Below are 18,541 nucleotides of genomic sequence, written 5' to 3' on the forward strand. Positions count from 1 at the left end.
TCTTTAACTTAGTGCTCGTCTCCAGACTTCAGCATACCAACAGAAATCAAACTTTTTTTTCCAGTCATAATAATGATCGGCTCCAGAAGCAGTTTTATCAGAAAGCCTGATAAAACTGCAATCACCTGAAGAATTTAAAATCAAAACTTGAGAGGCACCCAACCTAGGGGCTTTATTCAGTGGAGGCCAGCCTATTTTTCTTGAGAACAAGCTGTCTGCAAGAAGCTCAAACGCACCTCCTATGCCAAGATTACATCACACTTTCAAGAGCAGAGGCTAATAGGTAATGCAGCTCCCCAGCGGAGAGAGGAAAGCAGCCCACATGAAGCACTGAGGACAATACTGCCAAATCACCCTGGGATCCAGCTACGCATCCAACCCAGCCTAACCTGAAGGAGATGAGGAGCACTTAGGGAGCTGACCTCTGGAGCTTCTCCTCTCCACGCTTACTTATGCGAGAGCGTATTTAGTAACAAATCTATTATTTTAGAGGAAATGTATAGCTACATGTCTCCAAAAGAGGGTGCCCTTTTTTTTTTTTTTTGGAGATAAATTCTCGTATGGCTGAACTAGTTCTAAGGTTATCAAATTAAGTCTTCTTAAGTAAAACTAACATCTAAGTCAAGAAAAGGCATTTAAATTAAGATGAATTGAACAAATATCCTTTTATACTTCATTAGTTTTGCTCACTTGCAGAGTCTAGAGTCCAAACAATTGTTCAGAGAAAGAGAGAACATACACCCTATCAAACAAGTTGCGATTACTTCACTGCAGGCTCTCCAATTCACAATTAATATATTTTTTCCATTTTCAGCTCACTGAGGCTGTTCAAGTGTCAGTATCCAACACTTCCATTCAATTGTTGCTTGAGGAATTTCAGTACCAAAAATCCTTTCATCTTTATGGACAAGTAAAATACACTGACTCTTAGCTCTGTGCCAGATGAAATTCTCTGTTACTTCTCCTGCTCCCCTCCCACCTCCAGTAAGAAAGTTTATGCTTTTTATTATTTTCATAGTGAGCTTTTCAGCACTCAGAACACAGACTTTCGTACAGCATCCCCCAACACATTTCAAAGTTTACAACATAAAAACATTATTTCAAACCTTACCCTAAGTTTATCCCAAGAACTACCCAGACCCAAATTCACTTTTATTTTCTGCAATCACAGATGCTACGTACTTGCCTCGTTGCCTTAGTTTCACTGAAGCTACGATAGTCAGACTCTTCTCAGGGTGCCCCACCACAACTTATGGGTCTCCCCCTTAACATGGTAGTTTACACACTTTTAATCATCTCTTAAGTGTCTAATGTAGTCCCAGTCTCAGACGGACCAAAAGCACATTTTTCTCCAAAATTTGGCCCTGACCTTTCTAACAAGGCTCACTATAAACAGGCTGCGTTATACTCCCATATATTACTCACTTATCTGTATAGATATCCACCAGCAAATGACTACTGCCAAGCTACACTATATCGTACCTTGTCCGTTATGCTCGGTCGCTGACTTGAAGCCTGTCCGGATTACACTTGCAAAGAGATCATAATCCTTAATCAGTAAGATTACAGGGAGTAGTCGATCATAAAAAAAACAAACACTGAGCATCAAGTAGAATCAAACATGCACTTGTGCAGTAATACTTCTCATTAATTATCCATCACCTACTTTACTTCAATCTCCTTTTCCTTTGCTCCAAACAATGCCAAGTAGTATCTAAGAATACTACTGTACCATTCTGTACGAAGGCCTGGCTACTGTCATCCAAGAAACTCAGGCTGTAACTGTTCGAGAAAACTAACAAAACATACTATTTATGAAACACAAATACATATTTAAAAAGTTGGCAAGTATCAATTCAATACACTTCATTATTTTCTGTGGTCTTTACAGCAAATAGAGAAAGATGCTCAAACAAAAGGTACTCCCGCACATCAGCAAAAACTGAAAGCATAATGCTCTACATCAAAATTTTGTCAGTCAAACAAAGCTGAGATTCCAGCAGTCAGACCCACAAGACCACATCAAAGAAATACTATTTTCTACAACGACTGATCATCCTCTAAGACTGGCCAGCCAAGCCGGATACTCAAAAGTAGTTTGACCCCACAGACAGAGGAAAACTCTCAGCCCTTACATTTCTTTCTGGAATTGCAAAATATTTGTTCTGAATTGCTTCAAGTGAGATTTTTTTCTCCCAGTCTGATACCCTCTTCTGTATATCATGATCTGTCCAAATCAGGCAAAATTCAAGTGTAGATTTTATAGGCAGTTAGACACCACTGGTTGAATCTTTAGGCTCAAATCATCCTTAAAGATGCTAAGGAAATTTCCTCCTTTTTCCTTAATTATATAAAGGCATATAAAGCTTAAATATTTGCAGCTTAGATTTAAATTGTTCACAGGCTACCCTATGCAACTATTTTAAACGCTGGCAACATCTGCGAAATTTAGGACAAAAACATAGTTACTCCTCACCCAGCACTGGCACCTTTAAGCTATTAAAAAAATAAAAAATACATTATAAGAAGTTATTTCTACCAAATTTAATATGGATTATTAAGTTTTGTAATAAATGATAAACAAGCTTGTGAAAAAAACTCATAGAGATCAAGACCTTCAAGATAATAAGATAACAACACTACTTTACACATTATCTCCTATGTGAAAAAAAAAATTATTAGTATATCTATTTAAAGTAAAGACAATGGGGAGAGTATTTTCCTACCAGCATCAGAAAAATAAGAAATATTTTATGCTCTAAAGATGAAGCATCAGATATCCAATGAGAAGAGTGTTGCTACAGCTAACTATTGTTAAAGCATCCTCGGGGGCCCTTTGAGCCCCAGCTAATGGAGGTACCTGCAACCTGACAGCACTTAGGAACTACAAACCACGGAAACATGAAGACGGGCTGAGTAGCTATGTCTCAGTGGACAAATGCTACAGACAGAGTTGTCTGATGCCTCATCCAATGACAAAGCACTTTAACAAGGTTGCCAATTAAGTCGTAATTAGGCTCTCAGGTTAACAGCCTGTTGAGATTTTCATACTTTGCAGTGTAACTGCTGGTGACTATCCGGCTGCAGTCTCAATAGCAATAGGGTCGATGTGAATCTGTTCACAGTGCAAAGGCCTTAAAATTGTTTTTTAATAAGTACTGGTACTTCTGTTACAAAGCCGTTCCAGTTAATCTTTTAAAGAAATATGTTCCTTCATTTGACATAGGCATGAACCCTTTCCTAGCGGGAAAGGATGGTTCTGGTTTTTTGAGAGTTTGAATATAGATTTTTTTTTTTTTTTTAAAAACACAAGAAAAGACCGACAGTTAGCATTCTTCTTGCTAAATAAAAAAGATGTACAGGAAAAAAAAAATGCGTTCCTAGGATCAGCACAGCACAGAGGGCATTAATTCTCAATCGTTCTAGGCTTGTATAGCTTCCCTTAAAACTAGTGGGCCCCAGAAATCATTTCAGTATTCCTGTTCAATCAGTAGCTTATAATGGCTGACCATGAAATAGCAATGCCCCCAAGCACAGAATAATTATTGTATTGCTGGTGCAACATTTGGCAAAGTAAGGGCATATACTATGCTGCTTATATGCATGTCAGGACAATGCCTCCGACAGGCTCCAGGCGAATCCTGTTAAACATCTCAATTAACTTCAAGTGTTATAAATTCACTAACTCATCTGCCCAATGGTGCAAAACAAAGAAAATTGGACTTACTACCACAGCTTTTTAGAGAGAGTTTATTTTAAGATGATTCAAGAAATCAGCTTTATTAATGTCCTCCATTTCTTCTGAATATTAATGAGATAGAGGTAGGATGTGAAGGTACTCTGCAAGAACCGCTCTGCTTTACAGAGGGCAGATTTGCTTTATTTCTAATACAAATAATTAATAACCTGACACCCCCCCCCACCAGGGCTTTCCAATTTGCTACCTAATCCTCACAGTAGCCAAGATGGCAAATAGATGCCACCTGCACTCTCCAGATGAAACAGATGAGACTTGCTTCCCCAAACTGAAAAATTAAGTCAATGACATGGGCAACAGACCGGATCTCTGCTCCAAAGCTCATACTCTTGCCTGAGCTTTCTCGCAGTAAGATGACTGAAACAACCTTATTTTCCTACTACAAATTAAAATTTCAAAACATCCCCTAAATCCATCATCTGAGAACAACTGCACTCTGCAACTTTATTACGCAAACCCCAGTAACGTAAGACAGCATTTCTCCCTTCGCCATAACCTGTGAAAGCCAAGCAACACAATACAAGACAGATAAGGGAGCCAGAATTGGCAGCCTTTGTGTGCATCATTGTTACGCGTGGCGCTGGGCTGCAGGTAAGCACCTTCCCTCCACAAGCACACGCGCTAGGAAAGCGGCGCTAGCAACCGCGCATACCCACACAACCCACAGCGCTTCCATTTCCCGTTTTATCATCTCTGCCTCTCAGTCACATTGCACTCAGGATGCAGAGCGCATCTCTGCCGCTATTACAGCCTAAACACGCCTGCCAGGAGCTGTCTGGCCCAGCCATTGCTTTCATTAATGAAACGTTATCAACTTTCTAATGTTGGTGCTCTAAAGCAAATGTACCGTTACCAGCTCACCACCGGCCCATTTTTCAAGAAGAAAACAGCTGCTGACTGAATCTGTCACTTTTCACCACTACTCCTTCTTTTAGGGAGAATCAGAACAAGTACAGGCGCACACCCCAAACTGCCACCTACTCTGCAGCTTTTCACTCATTAGTCTGAAGAAAAAAGATACCCGGTCCTGGGAGACAGCAAGTGACGTTCGTCAAGTGCTCAATGTAGGTTTGCAGGAAGCAGTATCTCTTTGTTTTTGCTTTTGAGAATATCAAGATATCCGATTATAACTTGGTTGCTAAGACTGTACTAACTCACTGTAGCTGGGTTTAGAGATCCCATTTTGTTGCTGATCCCTTGCCGTTCTCCCCCAGTTTACCGCAATAGTTAAAGATGGATACCAGGCAAGTCTGAGAGCCACTCATACCTCTTTCAGTTTTTGACAATATTCATCCTTAATAGTAACAAACTGCCACAAAATCTCAAGTAACATGGGCAGTATTTAAAATTTCTTCTGAAACGTAGTCAGTTATTAACAACATGGAAAAAGCTAATTTCATCAGAGGCAGGAGGGGACTGACCCGAGACTCAGTTCAGCTGATGGGTCTTGCAGTAATACTCCACAGAACATTTCTGTTACAGCAGAGTTTTCCAGGGGAGAGAAGAAAAAAAAAGTAGAAAAGAGGAACTTTAAATGTGTGCAGTTTATTTCTGCAATGCCTGATGTTCATTGAGTCACACTTCGGTGCTCAGTGCCATGAAAACACTGCTTTTGAGATGACATTTGTAGTTGCTTCATTACTCTTTTCAAAAGAGTTTTGCATCAAAGAGGCAGAGCTTCAAACAACAGAGCGTACAGGAGTACAATAATTTATCAACAGTACACGAAATGGAATCACTAGGAACTGCTGATACTGAAACAAGCAGTGCAGCTGTGTCATCAGCAGCTAGCACTGCAACAGTGAATGCACAGGCTATTCTAGACTTGAAAGCTGCAAGAGGAGCAACAAAAGGACTGGTGATTTACTCATTATCTCCTTATTGGCTGGCTTTTCAGATACTTCCCATTCAATTCTTCCATCACAATCAGAAGGATCTGGAGACAGGCCTACCTTCATGTTCTTTTTCAGTTGTTCCAACTTTCTTTATCTTTTTGGGTGATTTCATGAAGAGTGGAAAGATGGTCCTCAGACCAAGAATGTCAACAAACTTGTGACAGTTGTCTGTGCCCTCAGGTCCAATCATGGCATGGTCTAGTACCTTCAAGGCACTGCTACGAGAAATCTTCTTTTCTCTAGGAAAAGAAAGCCTCAGTTAAACATCTCAGGGACATGAGGAGTTTTGGATTAAAGACAGTTTATACTAGCTTTGAACTACACTACTTCAATGAGACAGCACAAAAAGGGAAAATTAATGAGACAAAGACAAGTATGAAGAGTCCGAGTACAAGCTTTAAGCAAAGCCAAAGCCAAAACATTATATCAACAAATACATTCTTTTCAAACCTGTGGTGGAGGACAAAATATTCTCTTGGGTATATCAGAAGTACTTTTTCACCACCTTACAAACAGTAGCACAAGACAGGCAGGGAAAATTGGGTTGGGTACACAAGACAAACACTGTCACACCAAAAGGATCTGAGTTTCGATTTCATTAAATGGAATTATTGTTAAAGAGTAAGTTTGGTAAGCTTAGTTCAGTTTCTGGTGGGCAGGATTCCAAACCAGGAAAGCCAGAATTTATTAAAACAACAAGTCTAAATCTATTACATTTGAAAACCAGACAGAAAACTAACATTTTTCCTCCAGCATTCCTATAACAACATCCTTTGTTTTTAAAGATCCTCTGACATAAAAATAGTAACATGTGTTTCACAGTAGCATGAAAGGAGAAGAGCAAGAAAAGCAAATGAAGTCCGTATACTAGGATGCTTTGACAAAAGTCACAGTTACAAGAAGCTGTGCCCTACAAACCTGTACACACTCACAGGATGTAGTATATATATGTGTGTATATATATACACATATTTTATTAACCGTATGCTTATTGGAAAAGTTTGTACCAAGTTATTTCTGTAACATAATAACAAACTTCTAAATAAGTCATTCTTGATACCTTGAAGTACACAAAATACAAGTTATATAAAGAGACTTCTTTTGCCAAAGAAGAAAATTTGACTAACTCTAAAATGAGACTATCTCTGGATGGGAATTTGGTTTTCAAAATGGAGGGATATTGTGGTCAGCTTGGTTGCCTGAATCCAATTTTGATTTGAGAAAACACAAGAGTTTTGGGCAGTTTTGGGTTAAAGAGTACATCTCCTACACCCTTCTGGATATCACAGAATATACAACCTAGCTTAAAGATAACTGTTTGTATTAAAGGTTTACTAAAAATAACTGCGAGTAAACTTCCCAACCACACAAAAGCAATGATAACCATTTATCATCACCATTCCATCAAGTAACTCTTTGGGCTGAAATTGAATTGAAATGTGTTGTTACATGCTCAGATCCCAATTTGGTATTTATAAGGCAACAGCCGACAACATTAGCAATGAACTCTACAAGTATTTTCTTGCTGGCAGTGCCATCAGCTATATCAAAGAAAATCCTGTCTCCAGAAATCATGTTTGGAGGGAAGCAGATTTTCAGCTATTCTGCTTTAATAAAAATTCAGACTCTTAGTGTTGATGATTCATACTCATGATAGACAGACACACTGAAAATCATCTCTAAAAATCTATACCTCTCAAATAAGAAACAGAGAAATTTATAATTAATTCAAGAGAATATGTAAAATACCCTGTGAAACAGGAACTGAAAAAGTAGTCACTAACACAGTCTATAAAATAAATGGATCAGGTAAATTGTTAGTGGGAGCTAATGTGAATTGAAGAATGAGAATCTACAGCTTTCTCAAAGGCCAGTCCAATCATGGAATAAATTCCCTTAGGAATAGGACAGTCACAAGCCTTACCACCTACAGTTCTAGAAGCATAGTAATCTCCTCTGACTTTTTCTCCAAGAGATAATTTGTGCTCCAGAAAATACGCAGCTAAAACATATTTTAAAAATAAATCCCCACAGAGACAAGATGTGCTCTTCCCCTAGAGAGACAATGAGAGAGCAGTTATCTGCAGACACACATTAGTTACCCTGCATTACTATAAGGTACTCAGTTGTTATTGGTGAATGTGGAATAGGAATCTATAAAGAGCAAAACATCACTCATTCAAGCCTCTCCATGTTTCTCCCCACGGTGGCCAAGAGGCTGGCATACATATGGCAAGCCACCCTTGCATACCTGTCACAGCCACATACCTATGCAACCCCGCAGTGCGGGACCAGCCTTCTCACACGTGAACACCGCACACGGAGAAGAACCCAGTGACTCTCTACACAGACCTCATGTCCATCAGCAGTCTCCTGTCACGACAGGAGGGCAGCATCAGATTAAAATTAAGTTTCAAAGAAACCCCAAGTTTGCTGAAGCCCAAGCTCCAGAGAGTTGTGGAAAACGTCCTCCCTTTAGAGACCTATCTTTGTGAACCCATAACAGTGTGCAAACTTCATATACATAAACACCCTATCCTAAAAAAGCCAACTGCAAGCACAGATGCTTTCGGTGTGCATTGAGTGGTTGTTAAAGTATCAAGCTCAACTCAAATCTTGTTTAACAGCGAGTTCTACCTGTTAACTATGCAGGGTAGTACAAAATTATAAAAAAGTAGTATAAGAAGTTCAACACCCTCCTGCGCAACACATACCACCTTTCCTATACAGAAAGCTAGAAATAAAGTACTCCTTTGGCTGGACAATATAAGAAATGCTTTCAAGGGAAGTAATTGCATATTGATCAACAGTTAAGGAAGGCTGCACAGAGCTGAGCTCTGGAATATTCATTGGATTTAAGTTCAGGCTTTCAGAGATCAATAGCTGTTTGACTGGACTGTCTAGAGTTGATTTTACTTGAAATATTTATTCTACTGAAGGGCAAGCAGTTTATCTTAGTCTCATCTGCGTTTATTGAAGCAACTTTTAGCTGAACACTAATTCAAAGACAAGCATATGTGAGTATCACCAAACGTCTAGTGACCTTAATCTTAACAGAGAACTCTAAATTACAACTTTATTCAGTAACCATTGTTTTTCTGCTTTCAATACCGCTGCATTCTGGAAAACTCTTCTGGTACTTCTATTAGTTTAAAAAAAGGAGGTGCTAACACTATTTGGACTTTCCACAGCAGCATAACACAACCTCTCACTTTCCAAAATACTAGCAAAAGCAAAATACTAGATTTGCTGGACAAGTGCTTTAAAAAATGGTTCTGTTAATTAACCAAAAGATTCAGTACACAGACATTCTAAGTTTCTATGGGGTCATTAGGAACGGCAGGACAAGAAAACATAAAGGGATTTCAATAGTCATGAAAAATATACCTTGAAATAGCTACAGCAGAGCCCTGGGGAACAGTACAGAGTTGCCCATTTCCACTTTGGTTTGCTATACAGGCAGCAAATGCTTTTGTGAGGTCAAGAAAAGCCACTAAATAGCTTTAGAATAGAAGATCATGTTGTCGAAGTGATGCAAATTTCTGTAAACTCCCTTTTCTAGGTTCGTCTATGTGCATACACATGCACCTTCAGTTAATGACAGAGCCACACATCATTTTTCCTGTGCAACAGAGAATCTTTTTGACATCTCCCTCGGGAATCCAGCGGTTGCATCTCCTCCAAACCATAACACAATTTTACAGCAAAAGCAATAAGCTTTCCTGCCAATGCGTGCAAGGAAGCAGACATAAACATTCTGTTTCCCTCTTTTTTGGCTTTCTAAGGCAAACTGCATTTAGGTTACTAAGGCAGGGAGGGCTGAGAGACTGTGGAGCAAAAAGTGCTTCCTGACCTAAAAAATAAAATAAAGTTGAACTGTGGTTGAAGAAAGAAATTAATTCCATGTGACATTTATAAGCCTTCTGCTGGTGGCTACCACCTTATTGATAAAACATCTTGTTTTTGATAAAGATACTACATAAAATAAACAATTCTCCATTGCTGCAGAGATGTAAATCCCTGAATCATTGTATATATCCTTGCTCTCATCCTACTTCAGTACTGTCAACTTTTTTTTCTACTGTCCTCAAGCTCTGTCCTCCTTAATCTGGTCTTCTCACAGACCCTTTTATTTACCTCACACATACCTGCTCAACTGGTCCTCAGCGATGTTGTACTCCCAGGGGCCTATTGCAAGCAACAGTGCAAATCAGCAATCACAACACCAAGTCCAGAACATTGCTTTCTATGGTCATGCATGTAATGTGCATAAACAGGATCATGCTCTTTTTTCAGATGCCACTTCTGGCTCCCCATAAACTAGCAGAAGTTCACACAAGACAACTGCATCTTTTGCTGACGGCCATATAGTTTAAGTCTCAGCATAAAGGGAACTAGTCCCATTTTCCTTATTGTCCAAAGAAATCTCTTGAGGATCAGTTAAGTTAAACGTTCAGCTGAAAGACGCTATATCTCTCTAAAGTTCTGTGTACATAACCATTAACAGAGTAACTATGCAGGAACACTGAATGTATTTGAAAGCACTACATATAGAACGCTATATTCTTTAAGACGGTAATGCAGATTCAAGTCTGATACCTCTAATCTCATATAGATAAGCTATATGAGAATAACAATGGTTAACCTCCTTCAAACTAAAAACACACACACACATATATACCACTAGATCGCTCTCCCCAGTCTTCAGAGGATACAGACAGGAGAGAAAAATATTCTGTCCTGTTTGTGGATCACTACTGAATGACATTTCTTTTCTTTGCTGTTCCCAATCAAGGTATCAGGAAGGTACAAAAGTATAATCCTCCTGTGAAGTTCTCAGGACCATAACTATCAAGGTTGACCCCCTATTTACAATGCTAGCCTGCGCTTACCAAAGCAGTAGCGTCCAAGAAAATCTGAACAACTGTAAGACCTTCCAAACATACACCAAGAAAGCTCTCCAAGATTATGTAATAACCATTTAATACCTTCTTGTTACTAAAACATTACAAAAACCTGCAGTGCCAGTTTTCAGATACATCTTTCTTTGGTAGTTTGAAAGCTTCAGGGGGTGTGCTCTCAAATACTTTCCTCACCAATTCACACTGGCAGCAATCAGTGTGTACAATTTTTTTTTTTTTTTAATTAACGTGAAGCACTACATCCAGCAGAGCTTTCTACCCCTGACCACACCACGACCTGCACAAGCACGTAACCTCCACGGCGGCAGCTGAGATGCTCTAAGTTTTTCCTCCTAATGTAGCCTTCCTTTTGCAGCATCTTATTGCTACTATTTATCACCACCATTCATCTTTTTACCTTAGTCATCCCAAATGGATGATCTATAGAGCACTTAGCTCTAATATTGTTCTCTTACTACTTAGTTTAATTTAATTACCTGTCAAAACATCAAACACTTAGAACTCAAAAAGTTAGTTTCTAAGAGATGCCGAGAGACATTACAGATAAGCACCACGGTCTTGCAGTTCTGAAGATCTGAGTTAACTACTTAAATAACACAGACAGTTGTGTCTGTGTAATCCCTACTGGAAACAAATTTACAGCACTGATAGATGTGATATTTATATTTCCTTATCAAAAGCAAGAACTTCAGGACAGGAAACAAGCACCGTGACTCTGACTCAGTCAAAGTTTTAAGTATGGAAATAACTTTAAGCATACACAGAGTTTCACTGATTTCATATATTTTAAGTTACATGCATGATTATGTGGGTCAGGATCCTGAAATTTCAACCATTATGTGTATTAAGACCAAAAAGAGCATTGTGTATTACGATATAGGAGTGAACTGGCAGGCCATCAGTAAGGCTAGTGTGAAATACTTTAAAAAAAAAAAAAAAAAAAAAAGAAGAAGAAGAAGAAGTTGGCAGCTCATAGAAAGAGGAAGACCATGAATCAGCAATAAAAGTTTCCACTTAACACTTTCAACCCTAATCTGAAAATATCATTAGGAGCAAGTAGTTTTTAATGTCCAAAAATAGAACAAGAAGAAACATACACATAACAAACAACTCTAATTATCAGCATAGTTCCTGCTTATCAGACGAAAGTAGTGATAAAAACTTCCAGAAAATACTCTGTGAACTCTTCACCAATCCCATACAGGCTGGAGAATAAATTAGGTTCCTAAGCATCAAAAGACTGAGGTATTGGAAAACTCTTCAATTAGACACAGTGGAGACCAGGAAACATCCATATTCCATCTTAAAACAGGTTATGTCAATGGATGGAACTAATGGCCTGACTGCCTAAGACAGCAGGGGCCTGCTTCCACAGGCTTACTTCCAAATGTACATTCCCATGTTCAACATTTCAGAACTTCAGCTCTATGCAGAGGCTGAACAGCAGCACAGATGTTGCTGGCGGTTAAATCATACTTTGTCTGTTATTACTCCTTCCTGACTAGTGGTGGGGGGTGGGAAGTGTCCAGGGAGACATTTTCCTCTTGTCATAATTTTCCAGCTGGAGCCCTGGTACAGAGGATGGTAAACAGCAGAGACTAAAAAAGGGAAAAAAGCTATTAAAAATTGAAACACTAAGCCCCACCCAAATGGCAGAAGAACTTCAAGTAATTAGTTCTGCAAGGCTAGCTTAGCAGCTTAGTACGAACGGCAGAGGGAGGCTTCCCTCTCGTCCTTAGTTTTGGAGGTTTTCTTTAATTAGCCTCAAGAAAACCTAGCGCTCCTATCTGAATAATCCACGTTTGGTTATTTATTCAGTTCCCTGTTGCTGCACATTACGCAGCCATGCACTGCAGGAATATATCATTTCTTGTTGGCATTTGCTAACCAGGCACTGCATGCAGCTGAGAACACCAGGGAAAGCGAGACAAAGCCCCTGCTGTGTGCAATTCAGAGGTCTGGAGGAAGCCAGAGTCGACTCAGAGAAGATATAATTCAGTACCAGGCTAGGAAGTAAAAATGAAGAGGGAGCAGAGGAGCCATGGAGATTCAAGGTGTGACCCCCCCCGCCCCCCCCCAAAAAAAAAAAACACACACAAGAAGAAATACACATTTATGCTCATTTCACAAAAGCAATTTTTGTATGAACAACCACAAACTCACCAACTCACACCGACACCATGAAACTTGAACTGGGGAACAAAGGAAAAGAAAACACTCTCCCTAGAAACATCCAAAGCTTTCCTCTTACCCTCACAGGAGTCTTAAATCCTTAGAGGGTTAGTGGCCTGACCTACAGCATTCTTTCTTCTGGGTGTCTGCCAGACAGCCCTGCACTGTTATTTTCCAGAAGCTATTGTAGTAACCCAATTTCTTAGGGAACAAAGCTAAAGACAAAAAGCGGAGCTTATGGGTCAGAGAAGGTACAACTAACATGCTGAAAAAAGAAACAGAAGATAGACATACTAACACACAAATTTTATAAAGGGAAAAATATAAATATCTAGCCAGAACATGTGTTGATAGGGCAACAGCAGGTGAGAAAAAAAAAATCACAAAGTTATCTGTGTACCTAAGCATGAGATTCATCAGCTGTAGACCTTCGCCTTTCAGGAAACGATCACGATTGGAACTGAGCATTAAGCAGGAACAAAGAGAGTCAAACAGATTCTCCATCATTTCTTGTTCTTCTGCTGTACTAGGGTTGTGTCGTTTAAACACCTGTATGACAAAGAACAAAAAAATTCCCCCAAAGCAGAGCACCCGATGTGGTCCACACTACTGTAGGGTATACATGAACATTTTACATCACAAGCCTTCAGCATTTGATAAGCATAAGCGCACAGTCATCAGAGCAGCAATCACACGTATCACTGATGTGTTCTCACTTGTAACTCTACTGCCCCTTTACTGCCCTGACTGTATACCAACAAATGAGCAGCAGTCTAATACATGACTCGAAAGACAATGGGGAGACCTCGAAAGGGAAAGGCGTATTCACTGATTACACGAATCACAAAACTGTTGTTACCAGGCATAATGCACATCCAAAGAATCTACTCCACAGCACCCTAACTTACTAGCAATGCTATCATCTGCTTAAGAAATAAAAGTGAGCTAAGAACATACTACCTACACTTAGCTCAAATCGCAGAGGCAATGCATCCCAGCATCTGGCATGGAGAATCCAAAGACCAGCCAAATTCTAACCCTCCCTATCTCCAACTTTTTGCACAGTTATTAAAAAAAAATCATTTAATTTCTATGTACCTCAAGGTTCACATCTGTAAAACAGGGATTACCTGTTTTACAGGTAACTTTTACAGGTAAAACATTTCCTGGTTTACAGGTAATTTTTAACCTCACTAACCATGGTCAATAAGCTTGCGTGGAAGTTATTCAGGCACTACGCCTCTGCTAAACATAAAGCAATGTTGTTATTCAAATAACTAGAGATTTCTAGGACAGTGCTACACCTAGAATCTGCTCCACGCCCTCACATTCAGCCTGTGAGTCTCGATGGTAGACAGGGTGTTTGCAAATTACTCACAGATAACTGCTGAAGCAGCACATCGATCCCATCCAGCTCCCCAAGCAATTCTCTGTTGTCTAGACAGGAGGGAAAAAAAAAGTGGAGAGAGAAAAATGAAGCTAACTGTCAGATTTTACAGCCATCTAACACTGATACATCAGCAAACAAAATCAATACGGCTTGACAGAGTACAAAAGCTGAAGACAGAGTGAGAGAGAGACAGGGAGAAGGAGAAAGAGAGAGAGACAGAGAGCGCGCAAGCACCTGAATATGTGCAAGCAAACAAAGAGAAGCCAAAGGCAGAATGGTGCTGTCATGATCTGAAACAAGCCTAGATCCTATCCTAACAGGATATCAATATCAGAGGCATGTCTCACCATCGTTATTTTGGAGCAAAATAGCCAGCACCTCACTGCAGTAGAGCTTGTTGGCATCAAAAGGCATCTTAGCCTGTTGGTGAAAGAAGGACCAAGAAATCCATCAGGGCACTTCATGTTTGAATTTGAAGACTATTTAAATCAAATCACTGAATGCATGAGCAACATTTAAAACAAAAACACAACAGCAGTAATTTTGCAGTATGACTCAGTGACAAAATAATAATTTTCACGGATTCAGGAGTGACAGGAGGTTGGGGGAAAAGTCAACTTTGATCCTCCACACTGTCCTACATAATTAGGTTTGCCTGAGTTGGCTCAAAAAGCCTGAAGAAAAAAGTATCCAGTTGTTTGCAAAAAAGGAATCTCTTTCTTGTGATAAGTTTTCCATTACTGTTATGCAAGTATATGGGTGTACCCCTATTCTGAAAGTCTGCACCTGCCACCAAAACTGGAATTCCAGAAAACATATCACAGTAACATTAACTACTAGCTTTCAAACTTTGATACAAGGATCATGACGTCATAACTGGAGACACATGAGATTGGAAGAAATGTATGATACTAGTCCTTATTCAAATTTTAAAAAAAAGTCATATTATGAAATTAAATCAGTAACTAGCTATTTGTATTCCTCCGTTCAAGAGAAAAAGAGTAAGAAGTAATAGGCACTAGGCTAAAAGCATACTATTTGTCACCTGCATTCCCTCCTCCCCTTCACCCCCCCGCCAAATACAGGGCTACCCGCAGCTTGACTGAGTGAACCTGGCTGCATGCAGCTACATATGGGCCAATTATCTCAATCTGCTGCCACAAGAAAGGTCACAATACACTAGCGTCACGCAACATAAAAACAAAAAATGCAGGATGATCCAAAATGCCACAATGTATTGACTTTAAAATAAAGCTTTTGATTCTAAAAGATCCCCAACAACTCTATAGATCCCGGTATTTACACACCACTTCTAAGCTGATAGAAGAGGGGGAACGCGGGAGGTGCTGGGTGCTATACAACTCTGTCGGCTCCTATTGCAGCACATACCAACTGCTGTCGTATGACGAGTATTAGGAAACAACGTTCTGTTCTCTGAATGCTGCACAAAACATCATTCAAAGCACACTTATGTTTGGAGAAGCAAGCTATTAAGCTCTCCATCTGAACTTCTGACGTAATTCTGACAGTTAGAATACAATTATGCAACTTGAAACGTAGTCAGAAAACGGACATTCACATCCTAATGCTAGGTGTGCCAGATGTCCTTACTGACTCCTAGGCAGAACCTTGATTTTAAAGCTCATCGTATAGACAGCATTCAGCATCACAACGCTCCACCCCAACGATGAGATATTGGTTTAATACTAAACACGTCTGTCAGGGCGAGAAATTCAAAGTCAAGTACTGCCATTAGCGTGTGTCCCTCCACAATGACATCTTGTAAGCAAGGAAAAGCACTGCCTGATCACACTTCCCCCCCTGGAATCAACACATGACAGCAAAGGAAATACACACATGCAGCACTAACTTTCCCAGGCCTTAAACATTCATGTTCTCTTGCATGGGGAATCCAAGTTGCAACTATTTTGCTTTCCCAAGTTTCTAAGTCTTTCAGCAGCCAGAAAAAAATACAAGGCAGACAGTAGACTTACGCTCAGTACATACCTGCCTGGAATAAAACTGACTTTTTTTTTTTTTTAAGCAAAAGAAACAATTATGCTACTATCACCAGTCAGAAATTATAGGCTACTTCTGCTAACGAGTACATAAGCGGCAGAGAGGAATATCTGCAGGCTTAGAAAACTGTTAGAATATATTTTGTGGTTCAGAGGCCTTCTAACTGCAAAGATGTTTAAGTGTGAAAGTGAAATGCTAATGCCTTACTAATAGAGTTCAGAGAAAGCCCAGAATCTGATCACTAAGTTTCCTTCAGTAACTCTGTAAATGAGTAGAGCTATCAATTCATTTCCCAGAATATTCTTCCAGGGAACGTTTAGGTATCTTTTCATACAAGACAGAGTTAAGCTGTGTAAGTCATTGCCACAGGATGCCAAGAATATCGGAAAGTATATTTGAATTCAAAAGGCAATTAGATGAGCTCATTGAAGAAAAAGCCACCAACAGCACCAGATGAATAAAGACAACACTTGAGACTCGGGAATGTGTTAGAGGTGTAGGAAATAAAGCAAAAGAAAATGGGCTTCATTAGTTTCATTGCTTACAGATTCTACGTTCCCAGGGGTCTTGACCCTGAATCAGAAATCCATTACAGAGGAACCATACAAACATAACAAAGACACTGTCTATTGTAAGAAGTTTACAATGCAAGGCAAGGCACAGAAGATACAGTATGTCTATTTAAGCTAAAAATGCAGAGCATACAAGCCCTGAGTTGCAACTTGATTTTTGTCCTTAACTTGGCTTCTACCAATACACACAAGAACCTCATCTGGCTTGATTTAAGTAGCGTTTTAAGTTCACGCTAACTGCTCTATAAAAGACAGGCAGGTGCTGGCAGAACTCTAGCACCACTGATGCTTGAGCTAGAAACGCAATGGTAACACAGCTACTCAGGATAATCAAATCACTGCTTGCAGCCCAAGTGTTGTTTTGTAGTGCTGTCAAGTGTCCAACTCTGCAATAATGGCAAGACTATAGTTCTCATGGCACAATCAGGGACACACTACCAAAAAAGAACACCCACAGAAACAGGTAAAAAGCAAAAGACATTCCAGAAGACACAACATTACAGGTACTCGTCCAGGCAAACACTACAAAAAAATTAGATCACTTCTACTCACTGACTTAAACCACGTTATATGGAGATTCTTACACAAAGTCAGCTCTTTCAATTTTCCTAGTTTATAATAAATGACAGGGACATTTTCCAGTTGGAGGAGAGTTTTGAATTCACTGTATTCACAAACAGTGTGACAAAGAACAACCACCTACACAAAATGAAAGAGCCAACAATAGCGTTTGGCATAATACTAAAGGCCCAAGGCTATCTCAAATACACTAGATTCCAGACCACTGGCTTCGCAGTTTTTATTGGGATCTCTCTCAAATGGCAACAGAAAAAATAAGCTTACCTTCAGTCTCTTGAGCAACCACTGCATGAGGCCCTGCTGCGCAGCTTCCGTGCACATCTCTGGTCGGAACTCTGCCATGTTCTCTACAATTGCTGAGAAAACAGACACAGAAAACATCTATTTTTCTCCCCCATCCGCAGTTCAGCCCTCACCTGTATCAACACTGCTTTTTCAGGTCCTTCCTACAGCTGCACTGCTCTTTTCAAAGTTACTTATCTTATTTGCAAAACTATCTTGTTTTAAGGGACACTTAAGCTCAGGTGTATGATACTATCTCAGTTTTTTAATTGCCAGCACGGTCCATCTTCAGACAGTGTGATACCAACTCCTGCTGGAAGAAGCCCAAGATATCTTTGCTTTATTCCAGTAGCAATTTCAACTGCACAAACCCAAACTAACAAGGGTTGATCGTGCACAACAGCATCAGCAAAAATTCCAAAATTCTTGCTTCTAGTGCCTCTCATTCATCTAGTCCTCAGAAGCATAAGGAATCAAAGGAATTACCATCCTGAGTGACTGAAAGGAGTGGATGATGGTCTCACTATTAATTATGGAAACACATTGCAAAATGGTAACTGTGCTGACAGTTTCTGTGCTGTGCAAAGACTGGGAAGCAGAGGGATAATGATATACTCTTATAAAATGTAAATTTTTTTTACCGCCTAAAGGTTAAATATATTACTAAGACATGAATAGCTCTCATAACTGAGTAAGTAGGGTTCACAGATGAATGCAGAGTAAATACATGGTCAGTAATAGACACTTTTTGGCACAATGCACAGAATTTCATCTGTATATCAGCACCTTCTTACATAACTGCTTTGGGAAGAGGCCCCTTAGTAGCAGCCATGCAAAAACGCTAGCTCAACAGATTTATGCTTTACTATGCGTGAGTTAAAGTCATGCTTGAATTAAATTCATACTAGCTTCTCCTCTTCAGAGTTGGCAGTTCAAGAGAAAGAAGGTAGGGG

The 18,541-nt window shown here is 39.6% G+C and overlaps 1 protein-coding gene across 1 annotated transcript in view; it reads right to left on the bottom strand.

Moving 5' to 3' along the window:
* CTNNBL1 (catenin beta like 1) overlaps window positions 1–18,541 on the bottom strand; it is a 61,193-nt gene that overhangs the window by 22,869 nt on the left and 19,783 nt on the right. The window contains exons 7-11 of the mRNA XM_068912992.1: window positions 17,571–17,662; window positions 14,484–14,556; window positions 14,125–14,183; window positions 13,147–13,295; window positions 5,710–5,891 (exon numbers count right to left, since the gene is read on the bottom strand). Of these exons, the coding sequence (XP_068769093.1) occupies window positions 5,710–5,891; window positions 13,147–13,295; window positions 14,125–14,183; window positions 14,484–14,556; window positions 17,571–17,662 (555 nt within the window). The remainder of the gene's footprint in view (window positions 1–5,709; window positions 5,892–13,146; window positions 13,296–14,124; window positions 14,184–14,483; window positions 14,557–17,570; window positions 17,663–18,541) is intronic.

The sequence above is a fragment of the Struthio camelus genome, chromosome 18 (assembly GCF_040807025.1).
Source record: "Struthio camelus isolate bStrCam1 chromosome 18, bStrCam1.hap1, whole genome shotgun sequence".
In the NCBI taxonomy this organism is placed as follows: Eukaryota; Metazoa; Chordata; class Aves; order Struthioniformes; family Struthionidae; genus Struthio; species Struthio camelus.